At 36.4% G+C, this 25,558-nt stretch overlaps 2 protein-coding genes across 8 annotated transcripts in view; one reads left to right on the forward strand and one right to left on the reverse strand.

The window, feature by feature from the left end:
- Positions 1–10,700, reverse strand: part of KIF18A (kinesin family member 18A) — a 79,362-nt gene extending 68,662 nt beyond the window's left edge. The window contains exons 1-2 of the mRNA XM_029207017.1: positions 10,654–10,700; positions 1,513–1,885 (exon numbers count right to left, since the gene is read on the reverse strand). Coding sequence (XP_029062850.1) covers positions 1,513–1,837 — 325 coding nt within the window. The 5' untranslated portion in view covers positions 1,838–1,885; positions 10,654–10,700. The remainder of the gene's footprint in view (positions 1–1,512; positions 1,886–10,653) is intronic.
- Positions 10,701–12,606: 1,906 nt separating this feature from the next.
- METTL15 (methyltransferase like 15) overlaps positions 12,607–25,558 on the forward strand; it is a 376,873-nt gene continuing 363,921 nt past the window's right edge. For 5 of the 7 annotated variants that reach the window (XM_029207585.1, XM_029207579.1, XM_029207582.1 and 2 more), the window contains exons 1-2: positions 12,607–13,057; positions 16,058–16,335. In XM_029207585.1, the coding sequence (XP_029063418.1) occupies positions 16,075–16,335 (261 nt within the window). In that variant the 5' untranslated portion in view covers positions 12,607–13,057; positions 16,058–16,074. Of the gene's footprint in view, positions 13,058–15,135; positions 15,171–16,057; positions 16,336–25,558 lie in introns of those variants that run through there. The other 2 variants (XM_029207580.1, XM_029207581.1) reach the window with 2 other exon arrangements.

A 25,558-nucleotide genomic window follows, 5' to 3' on the forward strand; every position in this document is an offset into this window, starting at 1 on the left:
GAGCTATTTGTAATGAGGTGGATAGACCTAGAGTCTGTCATACAGAGTGAAGTAAGTCAGAAAGAGAAAGACAAATACCGTATGCTAACATGTATATAAGGAATCTAAGAAAAAAAAAAAAGGTCATGAAGAATCTAGGGGTAAGACAGGAATAAAGACACAGACCTACTAGAGCATGCACTTGAGGGTATGGGGAGGGGGAAGGGTAAGCTGGGACAAAGTGAGAGAGTGGCATGGACATATATACACTACCAAACATAAAATAGATAGCTAGTGGGAAGCAGCCGCATAGCACAGGGAGATCAGCTAGGTGGTTTGTGACCACCTAGAAGGGTGGGATAGGGAGGGTGGGAGGGAGGGAGACGCAAGAGGGAAGAGATATGGGAACATATGTATATGTATAACTGATTCACTTTGTTATAAAGCAGAAACTAACACACCATTGTGGAGCAATTATACTCCAATAAAGATGTAAAAAAAAAAAAACTTTTCAGTAGAATGGATTAAACTGATGCATGTTTCATTTTGTTCTATTTTATATAAGCTAGTAGTACATCAAGAAGTCTTAAGATAGCTGGATAACATAAAGTAAAACCAAGAAGAAACCAAAGATTCAGTATTACTTTGGTAGAGATTTTTTCATTTGGAGTCAAGAGAAATTTTTTAAATCTCTAGAGACAATATGAAGTTTCATGAATGAGGAAAAGAATATCTGCTTAAAAATGAGAATCAAAGCAGGTCTAATCAATAAACCACATTCCATTCTTGCCTGACCTAGAGGGTAAGTATTCTGTAATAAAAGTGAATGAGTCAGTGAAAGACAGTAAACGTGTAACAGTTTTGGGGTGTCTTAAAGAAAATGCCATAAATTATGGTAACTACAAAAATAAGGTAGTAATAATGGTGTGCACTGCCTGGTAAGCATTCAATTAACTGGCATTTTGGAGATCTCTCTTTCTAGGAAATCAACATAGCCATTCTGAAAGGCAAATTATTATAGGTCTATCGAGAGCACTAAAGATGCTTTTTTGGGCTGAAGATATGCTAAAACAGCATGATACTCATGATACTCAACATGGGCTTTAAAAATTTTTACTTCAAGGTACTACAAAGAAAAGATGGTGCTATGAAGAAACTGCCAAATGTTCAGAAATGTCCCACTATTCCCCAGGGATAGACAGTTGTACAGGTGAACATTGGGAATATTTATGAATACAAATTGTGAGAAATCTGGCATCAATAACCAGAAGCACATGGTTTTAAAACATAAGAAATTGAAAGGATGACCATCTATAGGAACCAAAGCAAGACCCAGGAAAAGTTTCGCAAATGATATATGTTATATATGATGACTAAATTTCAAAGAAAATCTACATTTACAGTGAACTACTAAAGAATTTTTAGCAAACAAGCACCTAAAAATTGATTATATTTAGAAGAAAGGGTCAAGCAGATGTCTTAATATAAAACTGAAATCAGATGGAAACATCAAATCCCAACTGAAACAATTACCTGTGCAATTATATCCATTCAAAAAACTACGAAGAATTGGCTTAGTAGTGTGTTCAAAAACTTCCAATTGAGTTGAAGTTTCGTCAAAAACAGCATCGAACACAAATTTAAGGTCCTTATTTTGTCTCTTTGTAATATCTCGATTTATAGTTTTCTTTCCATGGAAAAAACTGATTTCTTCTTGCTTGGGATCAAAAACTAGAATATGCTTATCTACAACATGGACCACTTTATGGAATCCAGATGTCTTTTCTTTTGTGTTCTCAGGACGCACACGAACAACTACTTTCATGTGATGACACAGGTCTTCCTCAGTGACAGACATTGTTGATTATCTTGATTCCTTTGTTTATGTGAATGGTTGAATATTTCTCTGAAATTAAAAAGCATTAATATTAATTCTACTTGTATGCAAAATAACTAGCATATAGTACTTATTAAATAAAGAAAGGTGTTAATTTTGTTCTACTCATCTGGTAAATGTTACTGGAAATCCTTGGTTCAAAACCCTCCAGTGGTTATCTTATTCAGAGTTGAAGTTCTGTTAATGGCCTACATTTTTCACCTCATGTCCTATTGCTTTCTTCTTCGCTCACTCTATTCCAGCTAACACACCAAGTGCCCCAATCCTGATCTTTCTGCTAGCCATTCTCTCTATCATAAAGTGCTTTCCTCAATAACTACATGACTAACTCCTTCACTTCTTTCAAGTCCTGGCTTAAATGTTGCCCCTTCTGCCCACCCTTATTAATATTGCCAACCCAATTCCTAATCGCCCTTATACTGTTCTATTTTTTCCAAAGCACTTACCACCTCCTAACAGAATAGGTATTTTTTACTTATTTAGCATGTTTGTTGTCTACTTTCTCTCTTCTAGTTAAACTATAAGCCCTTTAAGGGCATTTTTCTTTTAATCTGTTTTGCTTATCAATGCTTTCCAAGCCTAAAACAGTGCCTGGCACATGGTAGATACTATAAATACTTGATGACTAAATAAATTAGTGAATACTAAAAGCCTTTCTTTTTTTTTCTTGGTCTTAACTTTTTGATCCTAGATTCTTTTCTGGATAGTTGAGGTTCCTAAATTGTTGGATCTTTATTAGTTTATCCTTACTTTTCTTGTTTTTATGTGAGGTAGTCATATAGTCAGACCATACTTTTTGAACCTGCTGTCACTGATGTACCTTAAACTTACATCATTATAGAGCAGAGACTAGGATCTATATTCAGAGATTAGGATCTCTGAATACACAGTTGGGGGAATATACTATCTCTGTCACCTTCATACCTGGGCTAGCTAACTGACACATCCCTGGAACTATTTTTAACCCTATGGGTCTCTGAGATACAGGCAGAGATAAGCCTGGTTGTGTCAATTTCCACTGCCAAGAGATTTGCCACCAAGATCACTTTTATTAAAAATAGCTCATAAGCCAAAGCTCTCCCTTCATTACCTTAATATGATTCTGAGAGATCCTTTCTTGTCCATTCCTGTGATCCAAACTAAAATAGTATCAGAGCCCTTGTGAAAAATCAAACCTAGCTTTTTGGGGAGCCTATACCTGTGATTTTATATGGTTTAGCTACAAAGTTTGAGTTGAAGTGGAAGCCCAGGGTCTGACTAATATTTCAGAGATTTATCAAGTTTTTGTATGTGCGTGTCATTTAATTTTTTGTATTGTGACATAATTTGATTACTTTCACTGCTGACATACTTTAGGAAATAGAAACTAGTGGGGCCATTGAAGTAATGTAGACAACAGATGATGCTGTCAACTCAGAACAGGGTGGTGGTCAGATTTTGGATGTATGCTAAAGGTAAAGACAAAAGAATTTCCTGATAGATAGATGTGGGGAATGAGAGAAATGATTCAAGAATAACTCCAAAGTTCTTGGCCTGAGTGTTGGAAGAATAGAGTAGCCATCAACTGAGACAGAAATATCTGAGGGTAGAGCAGGTTTTGGGGGGAAGATCAGGAGTTCATTCTGGATATCTTGAATTTGAGATTTTTTTTTTTTTGCGGTACACGGGCCTTTCACTGTCGTGGCCTCTCCCGCTGAGGAGCACAGGCTCCGGACGCGCAGGCTCAGCGGCCATGGCTCACGGGCCCAGCCGCTCCGCGGCATGTGGGATCCTCCTGGACCGCAGGCACGAACCCACGTCCCCTGCATCGGCAGGCGGACTCTCAACCACTACACCACCAGGGAAGCCCGAATTTGAGAATTTTAATCAACATCGGGCGGAGATGTCAAGGCAGCTGAAAGCTAAGTTACGAAAGTAAACGCTGTCCTCAGAGTCTTAATGCCATTTGAAGCTTTTCAAAGTTTTTAAAGCTTAACGTGGTATTAGGGGGAACTTTTAGGGGGAACTTTTAAATCAATGAGGAGAGGATGATCAATTGTGCTAAATACTGCTAATAGGTTAAGTACTTACTAAGAAGTAATCAGGGGATTTGGCAACATGAAGACAAACAAAAGCAATTTGGGGGGAATGGAATGGTAGGACAAAGGCCTGAATAGAAGACTCAGATAGCAAATATAGGAAGTACTACTGCAAAAGTAAGCAAAGAAATCGTGTGGGTGGAGGGGGAAAGGGTTAAAAGAAGACATTTTGTTTGTTTCCTAAAGTGGAAGAAATAACAACAATGATAAAGCTAAAATATGTCATAAAATCATATACTTTTGGAAAGATTTTGAATAAGGCCAAAGCAATCTAAAAGCAAGACACTGGACACAGCACCCCCTTTTCAGGACTCTGTTCTTCCCCAAAATTGGAACACTGAAGAGGAAAGGATGGTCATTTGGATTCTAACGGTGAGGTCCCACGTGAGTTGCTACTCTGCTCTTTCTTCACCCTTGAGTTTCTGTCTAGCCAACCCGCACAGAGTACCTATACCCCACTTCTGTGACCTTGGACAAGTTACTTAGCCTCACTGAGTCTCAGGTTTCTCATTTGTATAAAAGGAATAATACCTAATAGCTGTTGTGAAGGCTGAAGGAGATAACATTATTAAGTGTATGAAGGCATTCAATAAATGCTAATTCTCTTCCTTATCTGCCCCCCTTCCTGCCTCTTCTTCCCAAAGATACTGGTCCATCTTTTTAGTGTTTCCCAATGAGCTTATCACTGGCACTTTGGGTAGGACAATTCGTCCTTATTCGGAACTGTCCCAGGTATTAGAGGATGTTTAGCATTTCTGATCCCTGTCTATTAAAGGCTAGTAGAGTGTCACATTCTTTGTATTACCAAAAACTAACCTCTATACACTTTTCTAAAAGCTTTTAGAAATGTTCAACAAATACCTTGATTTTAACGGATACACTTTTTTTTCAATGATAGATAAAATACACACAAATGAAATGATTAAAAAAACATATATAAAACATCAGGTGATTATTTCAAAACAGATCTTAGGGGACTTCCCTGGTGATCCAGTGGTAGAATCCGCCTCCCAATGCAGGGGATGCAGGTTTGATCCCTGGCCGGGGAACTAAGATCCCACATGTCATGGGGCAACTAAGTCTGTGCGCCACAACTACTGAGCCCGTGCACCACAACTGGAGGGCCTGCGTGCCGCAACTACAGAGGCGACTCACTCTGGAGCCCATGTGCCACAACTAGAGAGAAGTCCACGTGCTGCAACAAAGAGCCTGTGCACCACAATGAAGGTCCCTTGTGCCGCAACTAACACCCGACTCAGCCAAATAAATAAATAAATAAATAAATAACAAAAAACAAAACAAACAAACACAAAACAGATCTTAGCTTGGAAGGTATCTCGTTAATTAATTAATCATTAATTCATAAAGTTAACTGTTAAAATCCCAGTTCTACTACTTTACTGGCTGTGACAGTGGGCAAGTTACTTAACCCCCTTGTGGTTTAGTTTCCTCATCTGTAAAGTGGGATTAGTAATAATCCCTACCTCATGGAGTTCTTGTGAGGATTAGCACTTAGAACAATGCCTGGCACAGAGTATGCATTACAAGTGTTTGCTATTACTGCTATTATTGTTATTATTACATACAGCTTAGTGAGGAAACATTGATAAAATGACACAAATATGCAAAGTGTAACGGTGACAAGTGCCATCAGGTAAAGGTTAACTTTGCTACCTAAGACTATAATAGGAGATTGATATTCTTAGAAAGCTTCCTAGAGGAATGACTGGAACTGAGAGCTGAAGGATGGATAGTTATTAACCAGGTTAAAAAAAGTTTCAGGAAAGAAAACTAGTTATGCATTCAATAAATATTATTGAGTGCCTTCTATGTGCTAGGCATTTTTCTGGGTCTTGGGATAGATAGGGTCAGAAGTGTATGTGTGGGCTTGTATTTTAGATGGGGTAGTTGTGAAAAGCTTGTCTAGTGGGGTAACTTTTTACAGAGACTGAAGTGAGGGACTGAGCAAGTAAGAGGCTCTCTGGGGTAAGAGTATTGCAGGCAGCAAGTCCAAAAGCCTGTGGTAGGAAACAGCTTGTGTAGAGGACATAACTGGCTGCATGGTGAATTTGCTTAAATCTCATTTTGTTTAACAGTTTAGTTTTAGATGATTGTAATTCTATCTAGAGCATCTAAAGAGATGCTCAGTTTGGCTTTGTTCAGTCCTGACTGCAGCTGGAGAGAAAAGGGAAAGGAGAGGGCTGTATTAAAACGATTAAACTGGATAAAGGTGGGGCCGGACCTAGAAGATTTGAATGTCAGATTATAGAGCTCAGATTTGATTTTAAGTTAAGTGGGAATTACTGAATGTAAAAATTTGCTCAATTATGTTCAAATATACTGATGTCTTCAGGGATTAACAAGGTTGTTCCTACATTAAAACATGATGACTGTTTTCTTTTCTAACATGGCCAGGTAAAAGAGATGGACATCCAGTTGATTCTGAATAAGGCACACAGAAAGGATATCCTTAACCATTTTTACTAAGAAGTGGAAAAAGAAAAGCCTAAATATTGTTACCTGTGCAATACTGTGTTGATTCAAAAATTCTTTTCAGATGACCATTAAGAAGACAGTATCACAGACTATGATCAATTTTGTCATATCTACTCTTAAGTGGTATTTGTTGATAAAATCAAAAAAGCAAGCTGGTAGGATTTCATTGGTGGGACTAAAACATTAAGGATAAACACTTCTAATGTCATTTTCATTATAACAGAAAGGTATTTGTCTAGTCTAGAGAGAGTACAGTATGAAAGAGAGTAATGAAGGGCTTTAGTGGTAATCTATAAAATGACAGGGTTAGACTATATGATATCTAAAGTCCTTTTCTAGCTCTAAATTTTATGATTATTGCATACGATTAGAAAAGTATACTAGAAAGTGACAAAACATAACAGCTAATAGGACTGTATGCTTCTACCTTTATATCCCTCCTTATCTCTTGTAGCGTACCTGGTATATAGTAAGTTCTCAAACGTTTGATTAATGAATAAATTAATTAATAAGTTATAAAAAGTAGACATGGAATTCAAGAGAGCAATATATCCATTTAGAGTAGAGGTAAACACGTATACTTCTCTAAGAGAACCAACATTATCACAGTAGAGTACAATGGTTGGCAATAACAAGAAATCCCAATGAGGACCCCGAGGCATCAAAAATAGTTAAATAATGTGCCCAATTTCTTTACAAAATTAGGAAAGCGAGATCATGTTTTATGTTAATCATTGAAGATGGTTAAAACACTATCACTTAACAAGGGTAACATTCAATTTTCTGGGAGATTGACTCACATAGAAAAGCTCATTCTCCTGTTATGTTTAATGAAGAGGTGTTAAAACTAATTCTCTTCAATAGTTGCAAGTGAATATGAACCAAGTGGAACAGGCAAGTCCTTATCTTATATCTAGGTACTGTTCTCCCTAGATAAAGTTTAAGCCAATTAAGTCAAAGTTTATATGAAAGTAAAATAAATTTTACTTAATTCATTGATTGTATGTACTGATACCTTCTTCAAAAGCAATCAGATCATGTTATGGACGTCATCTTGTTCTCCTGCTCCAATGATTTCCCAGCATAAGAATAAAATGGAAACTCCTTACCATGTTCTGTGGGTTCTACATCTGTGGGTTCTGTGGGTTCTACCTCTCCATCCCTGTCTCCAAATGTTATCCCACCTCTCAATTATTGTTCCAGTTACACTGTCCTTAGTGTTCCTTCAACACCTCAGTCTTGTTCTGGCCTCATGGCCTCTGCACCTTCTCTTCTCTTTGCCTGGAAAGCTCTGCCTTCAGATATTTGCAAATCTTAATATCTCAGCTCATCATTCAGGTCTCTGTTCATATGTCACTTCACAGAGGCTTTCCCTATAGATTCCATTCAAAACTGTTATCACCGTGCCCTTGCCTGCTTTATTTTTCTTCCTAGCATCTAGACTACTTGGAAAATATATATTATTTGGTTACATAGTTATTGCTTATTTACCTTCTAAAATGTAAGCACTATGAGAGTATGGACTTCATCTGCACTCCAGAACCTAGAAGAGGGTTTGTCAAATATTTAGGATTTATTACATACTTGTTGAATAACTGAATGAAATAATGCAAAGTTTCAAGATATGTGTGCAAAAAACAAGTGCAGAATAGTGGACCTGGCATTCAAACATTTGTATTTTCAAAAGATATATACATATTTGTACATGCATGGGCTCTCTCAGGAAGAGAACAGAGGAAATTGATAATACCAGTTGCTTGATGATGGAAAAATATGAGGGTCTGGGTGACAGGCAGGCTTACTTTCTACTTTATATCTTTTTGTATTATTTGGAGTTTAAACAAGTCTAGGTATTTTTATTTCAAAAACAAAGCAAAACAAAACAAGATTAAAATTTACCTTAAACACAAACTTTCATTTAGTAACAATTATGGAATACTTTCTCCTGAGCTCTTATTCTACAAATACAAATGTGCTAAGCAATTTACATACTTCTCATTTAATCCCTGTAACAATCCTATGACATAGGTATTATTATCATACCTATTTTATATAGAGAGAAACTGTAGTATAGACAGATTAAGTTAACTGGCTAAGTCACACTATTGGAAGCACAAGACGTAGAATTTGAACTCAGACTGACTGAATCTAAAGCTCAAGTATTTAATCATCACTCTCCATGATGTAAATATATAACCCCCAGAAATTTTCTGATAGAAGTTAAACTATTTGCCTACCTTTGGTAGAAAACCTCAGGGCCTAGTATTGGGGCTCCTGAATGAATGTTGAAATAAAACTGAAAATTCATGATTTCTCTGTGCTTGCTGGATAACACACACAGTTACCTATTCTCAGAAAATATGCTATTAATTGAGAGCTCTTGGATTAGGTAGATATGGCGATAACTAGTAATAATGAACAACGATGATCATTTCGGCACACTCTATATGCCAGGCATTATGGTAAACATTTGGCATTCAACATCTCATTCAATCCTTAAAAAGATAAAGTAGACTCTATTATTGTCTCCATTTTACAAAAACAGAGACTTAGCTTTAGGCTAAGGAACATTTCCAAGATGACAAGAGAGAGTAAGTGAGAAGCCAGAATGTCAATCCAGGTCCAAATCCAAAGTCCATGTTCTTAACAACTCTGGTCTATTGGAATCAAAACAGAAGGCTTTCAAACAATGGAACAGAAAGGTCATATAAATTTTCTTGAACGTGTGGAGTAACACAGTTATAAATGATTTCTTAAATACAAATTCAAATCTGAATTAGATTCAGATTCAATAAACATTTGTTAGGACCAGGAACTATCCTCCACTCTATCATGTATAGTCTCTATGCAACTTAAACCTCTTATTGGAAATAACTTGAACGTTAGAGCCACTGCTTCTATTCACCTGTAAGCATCAAGGAAGAACGAAAATTTCAAGTGGGGGGAAGGGCAGCACTGACATCTGGGCTATTTTTTCCTCCTAGTTTTCAGAGTTCATGGCATAAAAGTCATTTTATTGTGTACCTTAATTGATTCAAGGTATATTTATAGTGGGACAAGATACATTTTTGAAATGAAAATTTTGTGTATTTGTAAATACTTATTTAGTAACAGAAGAGGAGACAATTACTACCGTTAAAGGCAGATAACCTTTGTGTACCGAAATACACAATTCTTACAAAATAGTAGAAACTTAATAACAAGCAGTATCTAGCCTTTGGATCTTACATTCTCCCACAACAAAGTTCATAAATACCTCCCAAAATCCAAGGCGGGGGGCGCTGACTGTGGTAGAATAACACTATCAACTAAAACCTGTAGAATGCCTAACACATTCTACTCTACCCGATAATAATTAGTAACCTAAACTATACGTTATACAGCACAATTATTCAATTCTGGTCAAATAATCTCATAGAGTAAACAGCAGTCAGCCTTGACTTCTCTGAAACTGAGTGCCTAATGAGCAGTCCTCAAGGCGAACGAATCTCGCAGAAACTACGAACAGACGGTAGAACTGATTCTCAGTGCTTTAAGTCCCTTTCATTTGCAGAGCACTTTGTCAACAAGTATCTCTTCCATAGCTCATCTGATCCCCAGCAATCCTGTTAGTCAGTGCTGGCAGGTCTTATTCTGATGCTACATTTGGGGTCTGGGAAGGTTCCCAAGTGACCTTTGCCAGGTTAACGCAGAACCTCTTTGGACAAAAAGGTTACAAGCTGGTGAACCAAGGCTCCTCTTGATAGTTAAGCCCAGAGTTACATTTACATCTGTGTCTGAAACAAAACACTCTGAATCTGAAGTCCGGAAGGAACTTTACACTGTAAGGTGCCAGACAGTTAAAAGTGTTCTGCCAAAGTCTGGGAAAGGGGCCAAGATGCCCTTTAAAACTTCCGACTTCCTGAGAATTTCAGGCAGGAGATCCCTGACCTTCCTGCTGAGCAGTCGAGGTCTCCCGATCAGGCAGAGCCACATTCTAGTGGGTTCTCGAGTTCCTTCTTCCTTTCACTTTCTCCACGGGGACCCTAACCAGGCCCACCCCTGTCCTCACCCCCACCGCCCCACCTAACGCTTCCGTATTTGTCAACAAGCCCACTTGGTCCTCTATCCCTGAGGCGGCGGGACCCCTCCGCTTCCTGCGAGACGGGTCATCCGAAAAAACGTCCCCGAGACGAGAGTTTTCTTCTCTTGCCTTTAACTCACCTCAGGTCCAGGAGAGGTTACGGAGACGCTTCACTTCAATGTCCGCCTCTCGGCGATTCAAATTTAGCCACGAGATTCAAACCCAAGCCAGCTTTCTCAGCTCCTAGTTTCATTGGCTGCCGTCTTCGTGACGTCATCACGCCGGACGTGGCCGTGGCGCGCTGCAGTTTGGCGCCCGGCGTCTCAGCGGCCCTTTGCAGTGGAAGCTACCTTGCTCCGTGTCACCGTGGCAACTCGCACGGCAGTTTCCGGAGGCGTTGGCCGAGGTGGGCGGGGCTAGGCCGGAGCTGCCACCTGGGATCTTCAGGCAGCCTTCAGACCGTGGGCGCGGGCTCCGGTCCCAGGGTTCTGGGTGTGAGTGAGACGGGTGCGGGCGGGGGTTGGCGGTGCTCTCTGCTAGGGGGAGAGGCGGAGCCTGTTGGGTGTGGTTTAATGGGTTCTGGGTGTTTGTTTTCTCCTTTTCTCTATTGAGTAGTGAGGCCTCCAAGACACAGGTCCCATAATCTGGAAGGTATAGGGACCTGTTCGCTCCAACCACTTTCAGTTGGACCGAACTGGGGTCAATTCGCCTCAGTTAATTGAAAGTTCAGGACTTTGGTTTGAGGCCCCAGGCTTCATTTCTCAGGAACCCCAGACCTACTCCCTTAGTGCTGACTCTGAAACTATTTGTTGTATGGCTGGTTTTTACATTTCTTTCTAATGATGGCATTATAAAATAAATTCATTTAAATTTATTGGCTTAGTTCATTATTGGATGCAATGGGCTTTTAAGCCTGGGTTGTAGGTAGTATTTTAGAATGTACACTTTAAAAAGAAAAAAATACCTGGAAATAAATGGGAAATGTGTTCGCTAAGAGAATTCATCTTTTATTTATCAGGATATTTTTAATAGTATGATCTGAATTTTATTGTTGTTCTTTATGTTACTATTGTTGTATCCATTCATTCAGCAGTTATTGATTGTAGATTTTAAGGACATAATAGCACACAATTGAGTCAAAATCCCTGCACTCTCAGAGCTTATGCTCTAGTGATTCAGCAACACCATATATACAGGATGGCACAACACCAAATGCAGAGTATTATAAGTGAAACAATGTAGGGGAAACGCTCATATTATAGACATTTATCTCCTATTGAAAATCAGAAACACTATGTATTGTATATGATACATATTATAAGATTCTTTCTGAACACTGGATAGAGCATCAATAAAGCTACTAATTGCTGGCTGTATTACATATATCTTAGCTATTGAGACAGTGATTTGTATGGTGCTGGGTTTGGTAATAAAATTGAGAAGCCTTTTAATTTTATTTCAATATGCACTCTATAGTACTTTACCTTTGATGTCCTGGACATTTATTAATTTTATGTATGTTATCTGGTCACTTAATTTTCGAAACAGTCCATGAGATGTAGATACTATTCATTTTACTGAAGAGAAAACTGAAGTTTTCAGAAAATCTCTAAAGGAAAATATTTCTGTTGAAGGGTACAACCCAGCGAATTCGGAATGGAGTCATTTGTTTCTGAAATACTTTCTAGATTAAGTGATATTAAGATGCTATCTTAATGTAGTCTGAAAATAGGCATATATTACCAATTTCTTGTAAAGGTGCACTGATCATTGGTGAATAAGTAGAAGTGTTTAAATTTCGTCGTTTTTGATACCCACATTGTATAAGGCTGACTAGTCTCACAGGTGTTTCCACACCTAATCTAAATGCTTATTTTACATTTAACTTTAAATTCTGCCTTACACTTGCCATTTAACAGTGTTCAGATTTTGAAGTCCATATTTTTAAGGAATTGTAGATTTACTATGCCAGCTGGCTTCTCTTTAGTTTGGCAAGACATTAAGGCGTATAACAGAAAGGACAAGAAATTGGCGTATTTTGTAACGAAATGAAGGGAAAAGAACCAAAATTTTCCAAACACGTGGTGCTAAGGAGACAGAAATTCCCACCTTTTGTTAGAAATTAGAGTATACTAACATGTTATTTAAAACATAGAAATTTAACATAGATTCAGAGTAAACTGAAAAGAGTGGAGAGAAGGATAAAATGGAAAGTGAGATTTGAAGTTTCATTAGACATTAAAAAAAAAAAGTAAAAGTGAATTTCAACCTGGTAATGCTAGGGACTTAAATCCCGCACCTCCCCCAGGAGCACCATTTGGAACCCCGAGCTCCTGGGGCCCTTTGGCAGCTGGGGCCTGGAAGCAGCGGAACCAAAGGCAGACGGTCCTCTGTTGCTGGGGCGGACGTGGGCCCAATCTGTCCGTTCTCGCAAGTTTCCCCCAGGGCTGGGACTTGTGCGGGAGGCAAATTCAGGTTCTCTGTCACCGTAGTGGTCGTCGCAGGCCCGAATTAGAGGCCAACTGAGAAATCTTCGTGCCTCAGGTGAGGAGAAGGTGGCCGAGTCCCGGGAGCTCTTTTGGACCCCCCCCACTCACCTTTGGGGGAACTTCTAGGGGTTGCCGGATTCACCCAGCACAGAGGAAACTCGCGCCTCTGCTCTCCCGCTTCCTCTCAACACTCATTCGTCCTGAGTTCAGAAGTTTCTAAACAGTTTCCCTTGTCAGAGTGTAATCCTTACGCAGAAGAATGGATTCTAACTTTTTCTTTAGGACCTCTTTCACTTTCTCTGTGTTCGGGTGCCAGCCTCCAGGTCGAATTTTTGGCCTTAGGAATTAAATTTCCGAAGGGTTTTCTCTGCAGGGGGAGCTGACTGCAATGACGGTAATTGGTAGCTCCGTTGAGCAAGTAGTTTTCAAAGGTATCGCTCACCTTTGTGTTCCCACATTTAAAAGAGTAACCTGGCTAATTCCGTGGTCTCAGTTTAAATTGAATTTTGCTGGCAGAGAAAAGTTAAATGGCTTGCCTAGGAAACCACAGAGTTGGCTGTAGAGTTTAGGTTTCCTGATATCCTGCTTCTTTTCTGTGAACAGAGGAAAGTTAAACTATCTTAAATCGTCTAGGGGGGCTAGTTCTTAGCAGACTGTGGAAGTGCTCTGGGTTATCTGGTGGGATATGGGGCTGCAGAAGAGAGGGAAGGAACTCCCTTTAGAATTTGCCCTCTTCCATTTTTAGGGAGGTATTCAAAGACACAACCAAAAAGGAAGATTAATTATTGAGTCTTTTTCTCCATGTTTACCCACATTAGTAGCCAATTAGTGTATACTAAAATCTAGAGGCTTTGTACCTTGAATATATTTGAGTAAATACAAAGAAATTGAATGCAGAAGAAAATTAAGCGCTGTTGAAAGAAGCATTTTTTTCTACCCTATTTGCTTTTTCCTGTGTGGTTCCGATTCTGATATTGGAGTTGATGGGCTTTTTATTTGTTTGTTTGCTTGTTTTTTTTAAAAAAATCAAAATCTGAACATACAGTGTAGATTGTTTACATATATTGGATAGGCAAAAGAATCGAATAAGTTATTGGTTGTATTGTTTAAATACTCCATATTCCACTATTTAGGGCTGTACATCGTTCTTGTGTCCTCTGTTGGGTGCCCCACAGTATACTGTATTTCCAAGTGGAGTAGGACCAAGCAATAACATTGGCTCCTTAAAAAAAATGAATCTAATTCATGGAATACTGCAAATACCTAGTCATAGTGTAATCAAAGTGTACCATTCAATTACATGAGTGTATCAAATAGAGCCAGTGGGCTGTGTTTATAGCATATAGGTTAAGAGAAAAAGTTCTGGGGATAGAATGCTGATGTTACAGTTCTAGCTTTATGGCTCTCCAGCTTTGTGCCTTTTCAGCAAATTACTTTTCTGTTTTCCTCATCTGCAACATGGAAATAATAATAGTGCCTACCTTTAAGAGTTGGGGTAAGGATTGAATGAGTTTGTACATGTAGTGTGCTTAGAATAGTAAGTGGTACTTAGTAAGTGCTCAATAAATGTTAGCTTTTATTTTGAAATATGTTAGAAATGCTAAGTTAGAGCATAGCTTTTATTTTGAAATATGTTAGAAATGCTAAGTTATTAGAGCATAGTTTGGCTTACTTTTGTAAACTTTCTGGAAAACATAAGGCATAATTCATAATTTGGCTAATTTGTTATTGCTGAGCATCCAAAATCTTACTTAAAACACTCATTAAAATTTTTTTTTTGCCATATTTTTTCTGTGTCAGATTTACAACATAATTTTGTGAATTACGTCTTTGGTATCCTCAAGGTTACATCTTACTGATATTATATTGATATAATATCAAATATGTATTTTTATTTATTTTCCAGTCATTACATGTGATTGACTTTTCAACATTATTCTTCATTTTCTAATGCAAAAGGAAGGGAAGGCATATTTAATCAAGATTTATGTTTCTTAAATATTTTGAGAATGTGGTTTTTGGTAGGGTGAGTGAGACAAGTAAAATTTTCTAAAGCAAGGTTAATTCTATAGAATCTGGAATTTATCCATCCATTCTTTTATATTTTTATTTTTTCCAGAAAACACGTATTAAGCGCCTAGTGTGCATCTGATTTCGTGGATATAAAGGTGTGGTTCTTACTTTTAAATAACTCATAATCCATGAGGAAGGAAAAGAGTAGTGTTAAATTGTTATTTACTTTAATAATATCAAAAATGTTGCTTGCATCCAAATGGGTAAAGAACGTAATGTTTTCAAAAGGTATTCTGTTAATACATTTCATAAATTACTTTTTTCCTCTCCATTTTAAAGAATTACAGATTACAGAATAAAATCGAGCAAGTAAGAGAAAGCGAAGGAATGTATCAGTTATTTACTTGCTTTTTGGGGGCATGGGGCAGGGAGCAGATAATTAAAATGATATGAAGTGCCAAAGTGTGTTCAGTGGAGTGTTTATAAAGTTATAGTTTAAAATGATATGTATTTCACTGATACAAGCCATGGTGAGATGATTTCGTCAGAGCATATCCATGACAAATCTGTAAGATTTTCATAGACTGATAACCTTTTCTTTTTGGTTGTACATGCATAGTCTTTTTTCAGGGACAATTTTTCAAACAAAGTTAAATTGAAAATGAAGATTTAGCATTATGAGAAAAACAATTAGAAGACCTTGAAATAAAAGACCATGTGAACCTAAAATAAAATAATGTTTTTAATCCCTTTCAGAAAAATGATGACTGATTAATCAATATTCACATCTCTGATGGTTAAAACATTAATGGTCTCAGAGCTTATCAGGCCCACATTAAAAATTGTATTTTCAGATAGTTTCTGGGGTTCTCTTGGGTTCCTTGCTTTGCATAAGGAGGGTAGTTACCTTCACTTGTCTGAGATGATGAGTTTTACATATTTTTCCTGTGTTAAATATTTCATACTAATTTGCTTTCCCCCAAGTATTATAACATTCTTTTGAAAAAAGCCAACAATCATGATATTTAAATTTTTTTTCTAGATTTGTTGATCTACAGAATGCTTCAATACCCATATTTTTGTAGAATCTATAAAAAATTTCTTTCGTGCTGGTTGGAATCTGGCGTATTTAATTTGGGTGTCTGGCCAAAAAAAATACATGCTACAGCAGAAAGATATAATGAATATGAAGCCCAGGAGCAAACAGATCAAACTGGACCTCAGGAGTTACAAGGCAGAGATTCTGAAGTGATGACTAAATTACATATTCCAGTGATGGTGGATGAAGTTGTTCGTTGTTTGGCACCACAAAAAAGGCAGGTAAGTTGGTTAGTTTTATATTTTCTAACACTTTTTAACTGAGATATGATTCACTTAATATTCACAATTTTAAGGTGTACAATTCAGTGTTTTTTAGTATATTCATGAGCTTATGCAATTATCACCACTGTCTAATGCAAGAACATTTTTATCATCTCACTAGGAAACCCCATACCCATTAGCATTCACTCCCCATTGACCCCCTTCTTGCCCCTGACAACCACTAATCTATTTTTTGTCTATATGGATTTGTCTAATCTGGACATTTCATATCAATGAATTCATACAATATGCGGTCTTTTCCTCCTGCCTTCTTTTACTTAGCATGTTTTCAGTATTTATCCACATTTTAGCGTTTGTCAGTACTTCATTTCTTTTTATTCCTGAATCATTCCGTTGTATGGATACGACTTTTATTTTTTTTTATCCATTCATCAATTGATGAGATTTATGTTTCCACATTTGGACTACTCTGAGTAATGCTGCTATGAACATCATGTACAAGTTTTTGTGTGGACAGGTATTCAGTTCTCTTGGGCATGTATCTAGGAGTGGAATTACTGGGTCATATGGTAACTTTTTGCCTAACTTTTTGAGAATCTGCTAAGCTGTTTTCCAGAGTTGATTAGTTTTGTCAAATAACAGTTTTAAAAGGAAAAGAACATTATTCCAGCTATGTGGTTAGGGTATGAAAACTGAATTCTAGTATAGCTTCTTGAGAATTTTCGTATCTTTTTAGGAATGACTGGAGACAAAGATAAAAATCTAAATTCCTGTCCCCTGTTTTCTTAGGCTTAGTTTTCCGCTACCTTTCTGTCTTACTGAGAGCTCTCCAGAAATACAGAACCAACAGAATATGTGTGTGTGTGTGTGTGTGTGTGTGTGTGTGTGTGGTGGTGGGGTGTATGGTGTATGTGTGTATAAAGAGAGAGAGAAAGAGAGATTGTTTGATTGATTTTAAGGAATTAACTCACGTGATTATAGAGGGTTGGTAAATTCAGGATCTGCACAGTAGGCTGGTAGGCCGGAGACCCAGGTAAGATTTCCAGGTTGAGTCTAAAGGCAGTTGGCTGGCAGAATTCCTCCTTGTGCTAGGGAGGTCAGTGTTTGTTCTATTAAGGCTTTCTAGTGATTAGATGAGACCCACCCATTATATGGAGGGTAATCTGCTTTACTCAGTCCAGCAATTTAAATGTTAATTCTTATCTAAAAAATACCTTCACAGAAACATCCAGAGTAATGTATGACCAAATATCTGGGCACTATGGCTCAACCAAGTTGACATATAAAATTATCCATCATACTTGCCTTATTTATAGTGTTGCTAACATGATTGTATAAGGTCTTAGGTATGAAAATCTTTAAAATTTATAAAAAGTTCACAAAAATGTTAGGTGATACAATATCCAAAAAGAAAAAAACTAGTCTTTCTGAAAATTAATCACATTTACCAAAGGAAAAGAAATCTTTTATCATTGTAAATTTTCATTAAATGTCTGTTTATAACTTTATGCTGATAGTAATTAGCATACTGACTTCCAAACTATGATCTCTTATTCTAGAAGCTACTATTATTACCTAAATCAGTTATATTCATTTTAAAAGCCATTCTTTGTTTCTTTTCCCAACATATAGTGGCTTAGTAGTTAAGAGCAAAGATTCTATAACAAGACTGTGTAGGTTTGAACCCATTGTCTAGTACGTATGTGTGTGTGAACACATACACACAGCTCTTAAAAAGCCATCAGTGATAGGACTTAGGTTGCTTTATCATAAAAAATATTCTGTTTACCTTGTCCTCAGGCAGTATATATATAATGAAATAAACCCAGTATTCTTTTTTTTTTTTTTGTGGTACGCGGGCCTCTCACTGTTGTGGCCTCTCCCGTTGTGGAGCACAGGCTCCGGACGCACAGGCTCAGCGGCCATGGCTCACGGGCCTAGCCACTCCGCTGCATGTTGGATCTTCCTGGACTGGGGCACGAACCCATGTCCCCTGCATCGGCAGGCGGACTCTCAACCACTGCGCCACCAGGGAAGCCCCAAACCCAGTATTCTTAAATGAGATTATGTGTTTAAAGTATCTGGCTAAATGCTGTCACATAGTAGGGACTCCAAAATATACATGAAAATGTAAGTTAAAAAATTAAATTGGATAAAACTTCCTGTTAAGTATGACTTCATCAAAATGAAATTCTCTTCATTTCCTTTAAAGATTCATAAGGCAAGGATAGTAATTAAAACTCATACCAAAATGTGAGTTTTAAAATGTATGTATAAATATATATATTTGAGATATATATGAGAGGGGAGGGGCAGTTAGTAAAAATGTGAAACTGGATTTGATGGCTTGAATTTGATCTCTGGAACCAGAAACCAAATTCATTGTATGAATTTGCTGAACCCTAGTAGCAAAAACCAAATGTTTATTTTTCAATAACCCATGAAGTAGAAAAACAACCAAACAAAAACAAACCTGGCTAAGTCTCCTCCTAATTCAGTACTGGATCTGCCTTTTTTTTAAAAACCAAGTGGGATAAAATTAGGCGATTCTACAACTTGACCTACCCTGCTGTTTCATTCTGTTCAAGTTCGTGACAATTGTAATGTTGGTTTATTTTGACATTTCCATTGTTCTGATTTGAGTTGGGTTTTCTAGTAACTTTTTATAGAAAGTTTAATTTTATGAATGTTATTTATGAGAAATTTAATGTGAGGTACACTTATAGAGACAATGTTATTTCTTACCATTTCTGCTGTCTGGCAGATAGCTTTATTCACTATTCCCTTAATCTTCAAGTAATAAAGAACTACTGACAGTCCTTGGACAGGAAAGGTCTTCATTTCTTCCAGAACCCATTATTTGCTGCTTTTCTTCCTGAGCCTTTTCTCCAAAATTATTTTCCTTTGCAAACTATGAGTCATACATTCACGTGTATCAATCACCTACTTAATTACTGTTTTTCACATCACCTTCAATGATAAATTTACAAATGAAACTTTGATCATAACAGGAACTTTAAATATAGTTTTGAGTGAGGCCTCAGTCATTTGATAATTATTTCCTTTTCTTTAATATTTAAAAGATGCTTACTTAAAGAAAATAATTGATTTTGGTAATTTCTTCTGCATCATAGCCAATTCACTACACATTAACTTAGTTTTGCAAATACATGCAAAATATTTATGAATTTGAATTAAAAGAATAAAATTCCTCTTCCTCTTCCTTGGGAGGTACAGAAGGAATTAAATAAATTATAATTCTTCTCCTTGCCCCATTTTCATTATTTCATAGTCTGGGTGAATAATTTTTGTAAGAAAGTATTACTTGTTCTAAAGACATTTTTCTTGCTCCTGAGGATGTTTTAGTGTAGGCTACCTTGGTCAGTTTTTTATTCCTTATTTCTGAAAGCTGGAGAAAATATACATGATCCTGTCTAGTTGAAAATGATAGCAGTTTGAAGGATATAGGAGTCTTGGTATTCTTTGCCCAGTAGTATTGCTAATGTAGCTTGGTGCCTTAGAGTTTCTATAGGAGTGATAAGTTATGAGGGACATGATGGTCATGCAAGGACTAGTACCAGTAGATGTGTAATTTCATATAAGTAACTTATCATGCCTCTGCCTCAGATTTCTCATCTGTAAAATGAAGAAATACAACCTATCTCATATGGTCATTGTAAGGGTTAAATGAGTTCATTTATGTAAATCTCTTAGAATGATATCTTCTGAGTAGTATGAGCTCAATAAACATTATCTGATACTATTATGGGGGTTAGGAAGGTCAGCATTGGTAGCTAGATACAATAAAATTCAGGAGAAAAATGCCAGGAGGCAGCAAAGGTGGAAATAAAAGTTCCAACAAAGGTGGAACCAACATGTTTGGAACTGAAAAAGTACCGTTTCTTTTGCCTGAACCATTCTTCACGTCTTGAGTTAAATTTCACTTTCTCAGGGAAGCTTTTCTGGAGCCTACAGAGGAGGGCGGTCTCCTGATTAATACATTCATGGAGTTATATACTTTTCTTTCATAGTACTTATAATAGTTTATAATTATAATTTTTAAATGAGATTATTTATTCAGTGGACATCTCTCCTAGCAGACTGCCCTCCATGAAAGTCATGGACATCTTTATCTTGTCTACCATTGTATCATTATATCTTCAGGGCCTAGCATAAGGACTGTAACATGGTGGCTTTGTAATGATTTTTAAGGGAATGAATAAAAGTCAGAGTAAACTGGAGGACAGATGTGAGGCACAGATAAAAGGAATGTCCCTCGGGTACTATGGTAGCTTCTCAGGCTCAAGACTTATATGATTCCAGCCTCAGTGTGGCAGGCCCAGTCTGATGAAGTAACTGGAGAAATCTGGGGAAGGAACAGATATGAGGACTGAGAAAATGAGTTGGTACCTAACTGATGCAAAATAGATTATGATAAATGTCAGGCTAAGGTTATAAGGTTGGGTTTCTAAATATTCAAAATAAGTATTTAATATATTTTGATAGTCTAACATTTAACATTGATTTCATCATTCCTTGATTTACCAAAGCTGTCGTGGTACAAGATATGATAATTTTCTTTCTAAAAAACGCCCTATGCTCTATATAATGGATTTTTCTTAACATCAATTGCAGTATTTCACTTGTTTTGCTTTAAATCCTTTATAATCTTTAAACAGAGAGTGAACATCAAAGAGAAAATCCTGGGACTATAGGTTTACTGTCTTTAAATATTAAACGCTGATCGATAACAGAAAGGAGCAGTTTATTTTGTTTAACCTCAAATTATTGAAAAAGTTAGGAACTTTTATATGAGACAGGACCTGTGCTATAGCACATGTAGGGAGATGCATTATTTTCCTAAAGAAAGAACTATTAAATTTCAGATAGAATGGACTGTGTCAAGATGCAGTGTCCTCTCCTTTATTTTTTAACATATAGCTTTCTTGGAAGCAAATTTTTATTTTACACTTCTTTCTACCATTGTTTATTTGAAAAATGTTTCTGTTTTAAAGCATTGTGTAGCTAGTTAAGTGACCTATGTATCAAAATACCTTCAGGAATGTGATATTTCCAGTGTTGTACTGGTAAATATGTAACACCTGGTGTGTGGATCAGGGTGGGGTACGGGGTTAAAAAAAACCAAAAACCTTGATTTATTTTGTTTGCAAATTCCCATGAAATACAAATTCCTACCATGCACAATTCAAGCTACTAATCTGGTGTCACTGAATGTAGCATTAGGAAGAAATATGTACAGTTGGCTCTCTCTAGCTAGTGTGAATAACACTGGATAGGACCCTCATGGTTGTTGCCATTAGATATCTGTAGATTATATAATGGCAAAAATTTTTGCCTGACAATTCTGAAAATTAGTACAGTCTGTAAATTTTTCCCTTAGCTTATTTGATATTCCCTCGTTAAGACTTATATGTTTCTCCTGGAAGGTACCATGGTGTAGCCATAGAATACTGTTCTCATCTACTTTTTAACAGTGGTATTCTTTTTTTCTCTCTCTAATAAACAATCCATCCCAAATATAAAACAGGTTAAAAATGGTATTGTATAGTATGAATTTGTTTATATAATTTACTTGTTATCAAGTCCATTATGCATTATGTAACAGTGAGACATTTTGTTGGGTGCAAAAACTTTGAAATCAACATCAGTGCCTTTTTTTTTTTTTTGCACAATTTGCATTCACACACATAAATAAATAATAAAAATGTAACTGTTTTGTAAACAGTTTTCCTGGAATCTCACCTTAATTTTTAATTAAGTAGAAGTAGTAAGAGAATTTTAATTAAATCAAAAAGACCATTTTAGTAAAAAAATATTAATTAAAGGTTCAGTACAGCAATAAGATAAAGCAATTATAAATATTTATGCACCTAATGTCAGACCATCAAAATAAATGAAGCAAAAACTGACAGAATTGAAGGGAGAAAGAGACAGTGCTACAATAATAGTTAGAGACTTCAATGCCCCACTCACAATAGTCTATAGAACAAGCAGACAGAATATAAATAAGGAAATAGAGGACTTAACACAATAAACCAACTAGATCTAACATTTACAGAACACTCTACCCAACATCAACAGCATACACGTCTCAAGTGCACATGGGATATTTTCCAGGATAAACCATATGTTAAGCTATAAATTCAGTCTCAATAGATTTTAAAAGACAGATATCATTTAAAGTATCTTCTCCAGTAGCAATGGGATGAAGTTAGAAATCAATAACAGAACAAAATCTGGAAAATTCATGAATTTGTGGAAATTAAACAACCCACTCTTAAACAACCAATGGATCAAAGAAATCACAAGGGAAATTAGAAAATACTTAGAGATGAATGAAAACAAAACCACAATATACCAGAACTGAAGGCACACAGTAAAAGAAGTGCTAAGGGAGAAATTTATAACTATAAATGCTTAGATTAAAAAAAAACAAGAAAGTTCTCAAATCAGCAACCTAGCTTTACAACTTAAGCAACTAGGAAAAGAAGAATAATGAAACCCAAAGAAAAACAATGAAGAAAATCAATGGAACCAAATTGAAGGGACCAACAAAGCTGACAATCTTAGCTGGAAGGTCTAAGAGAAAAAGAGAGAAGACTCAAATTACTAAACTGAAAATGGGGACATAACCACCAGTTCTACAGAAATAGAAAGGATTATATAAGAGTACTATGAACAGTTGTATGCCAACAAATTGGATAACCTAGATTAATTGGATAAATTCCTAGAAACCACAGAAGCTACCAAGAGTAAATCATGAAGAAATAGAAAATCTGAATAGACCTATAACTAGTAAGGAGATTGAATCAGTAATCAAAAAATCTCTTGACAAAGGAAAGCCCCAGACCTGATGGCTTCACTGGTGAATTCTACTAAACATTCAAAGAAGAATTAATATTAACCCTTCTCAGACTTTTCTAAAAAACTGAAGAGGAGGAGATACTTTCTAACATCCTATGAGGCCAGCATTTTCTTGATACCAAAGCCGGACAAAGACACTACAAGAAAAGAAAACTACAGACCAATATCCCTTATAAACACTGACACAAAAATCCTCAATAAATACTAGCAAACAGAATTCAGCATCACATTGATAGAATTATACAGCATGACCAAGTAGGATTTATTCCTGGAATGCAAGGATGGTTCAACATACAAAAATCAATCGGTGTAATATGCCACATCAACAAAATGAAGGGAAAAAAAACATGTAATCATCTTAATCAGTGCAGAAAAAACGTTTTACAAAATTTAACACCTTTTCATGATAAAAACACTCAACAAACTAGAATAGAAGGAAACTACCTCAACCTAATAAAAGCCTTACATGGAAAAACGCACAGTAAATATCGTACGCTGTGAAAGACTGAAAGTGTTTTCCCTAAGATCAGGAACAAGGCAGTGATGCCCACTTTCACCAATTCTGTTCAACATACTACTAGAAGTTCTAGCTGGAGCAGTTAGTCAAGAAAAAGAAGAAAATGGCATCCATATTGGAAAGGAAGAAGTAATATTATCTGTGCAGATGATATGATCTTATATGTAGAAAACCCTATAGATCCCACACACAAACCCAAACCAAAACAAAACCTAAAGAACTTATAAATAAATTCAGTAAACTAGCAGGATACAAAGGCAGCACACAAAAATCACTATACATGAACAATCAACAATCTGAAAAGAAAATTATGATATAGTTCCATTTACAATAGCATTGAAAAGAATAAAATGCTTAGGAATAAACTTAAGCAAGGAGTTGAAAGACTTGTACAATGAAATCCACAAGACATTTCTAAAAGAAATTAAAGAAGACATAAAAAAGATACACGCATCCTGTGTTCATGGATTTGAGTACTTAATATTGTTAAAAGGTCAATATTACCCAAAGCCGTCTACAGATTCAGTGAAATTTGTTCCAAAATCCCAACGATGTTTTTTGTAGAAATAGCAAAATCCATCCTAAAATTCATTTGGAATCTAAAGGAACCCTGAATAGTCAATAGTCAAAACAATCTTGAAAAAGAACAAACCTGGTGGAGTCATGCTTCCTAATTTCAAAACATACTACAGAAGTACAGTAATCAAGAGTGTGGTACTGGCGTAAAATCAGACATACAAACCAATGGAATAGAAAAGAAAACCCAGAAATAAACCCTCACATATATGATCAAATGATTTTTGACAAGGGTGACAAAATCATTCAATGGGGAAAGGACAGTCTTTTTAACAAATGGTGCTGGGAAAACTGGATATCTACAGAGAGAAGAATGAAGTTGGGCTCTTATCTAATACTACATAAAAAATTTACTCTAAATGGATCAAAGACCTAAATACAACACCTAAAACTGTAACACTCTTAGAAGAAGACATAGAACAAAACTTTACAACATTGGATTTAGCAGTGATTTCTTGCATATAACACCAAAGGACACATAGCAAAAGACAAAAATAGATAAATTGTACTTCATGAAAATTTTAAAAATTTGTGCATGAAAAGACACTATTCACAGAGTTAAAAAGGTGACTCACAGAATGGGAGAAAATATTTGCAAATCATATATCTGATAAGGATTCAATATCCAGAATATATAGAGAACTTTTAAAACTCAACAACACAAAACAAACAATCTGATTCAAAAATGGGCAAAGAACTTGAACAGACATTTCTCCAAAGAAGATATACAAATGGCCAATAAGCACATGAAATTGATGCTCAAGATCACTAATCATTAGGGAAATACAAATCAAAACTATAATGGGATACCACCCCACACCCATTAGAATGCCTACTGTCAAAAAAATCAGAAAACAAGTGTTGGTGAGGATGTGGAAAAATTGTAACTCTTGTGCACTGCTGGTGGGAATGCAGAATGATACAGATGCTGTGAAAAGCAGTATGGCTGTTCCTCAAAAAATTTAAAATAGAATATTACCATATGATCCAGCAATTCCACTTCGGGGTATATACTCAAAAGAATTGAAAGACAGGTCTTGAAGCAGTATTTGCACACCCATGTTCATAGCAGCATTATTCACAATACCTAGAGCATGGAATTAACCTAAATGTTCATTGATGGGTGAAGAAAGAAGAAAAATGTGGCCCATACATAAAATAGGGTATTATTCAGCCTTAAAAAGGAAGGGAATCCTGCAGTATGCTACAGCATGGATGAACTATGAAGACATTTTGCTAAGT

This window comes from Monodon monoceros, unplaced genomic scaffold, assembly GCF_005190385.1.
Source record: "Monodon monoceros isolate NGI ecotype Baffin Bay Population unplaced genomic scaffold, NGI_Narwhal_1 Super_Scaffold_7, whole genome shotgun sequence".
In the NCBI taxonomy this organism is placed as follows: domain Eukaryota; kingdom Metazoa; phylum Chordata; class Mammalia; order Artiodactyla; family Monodontidae; genus Monodon; species Monodon monoceros.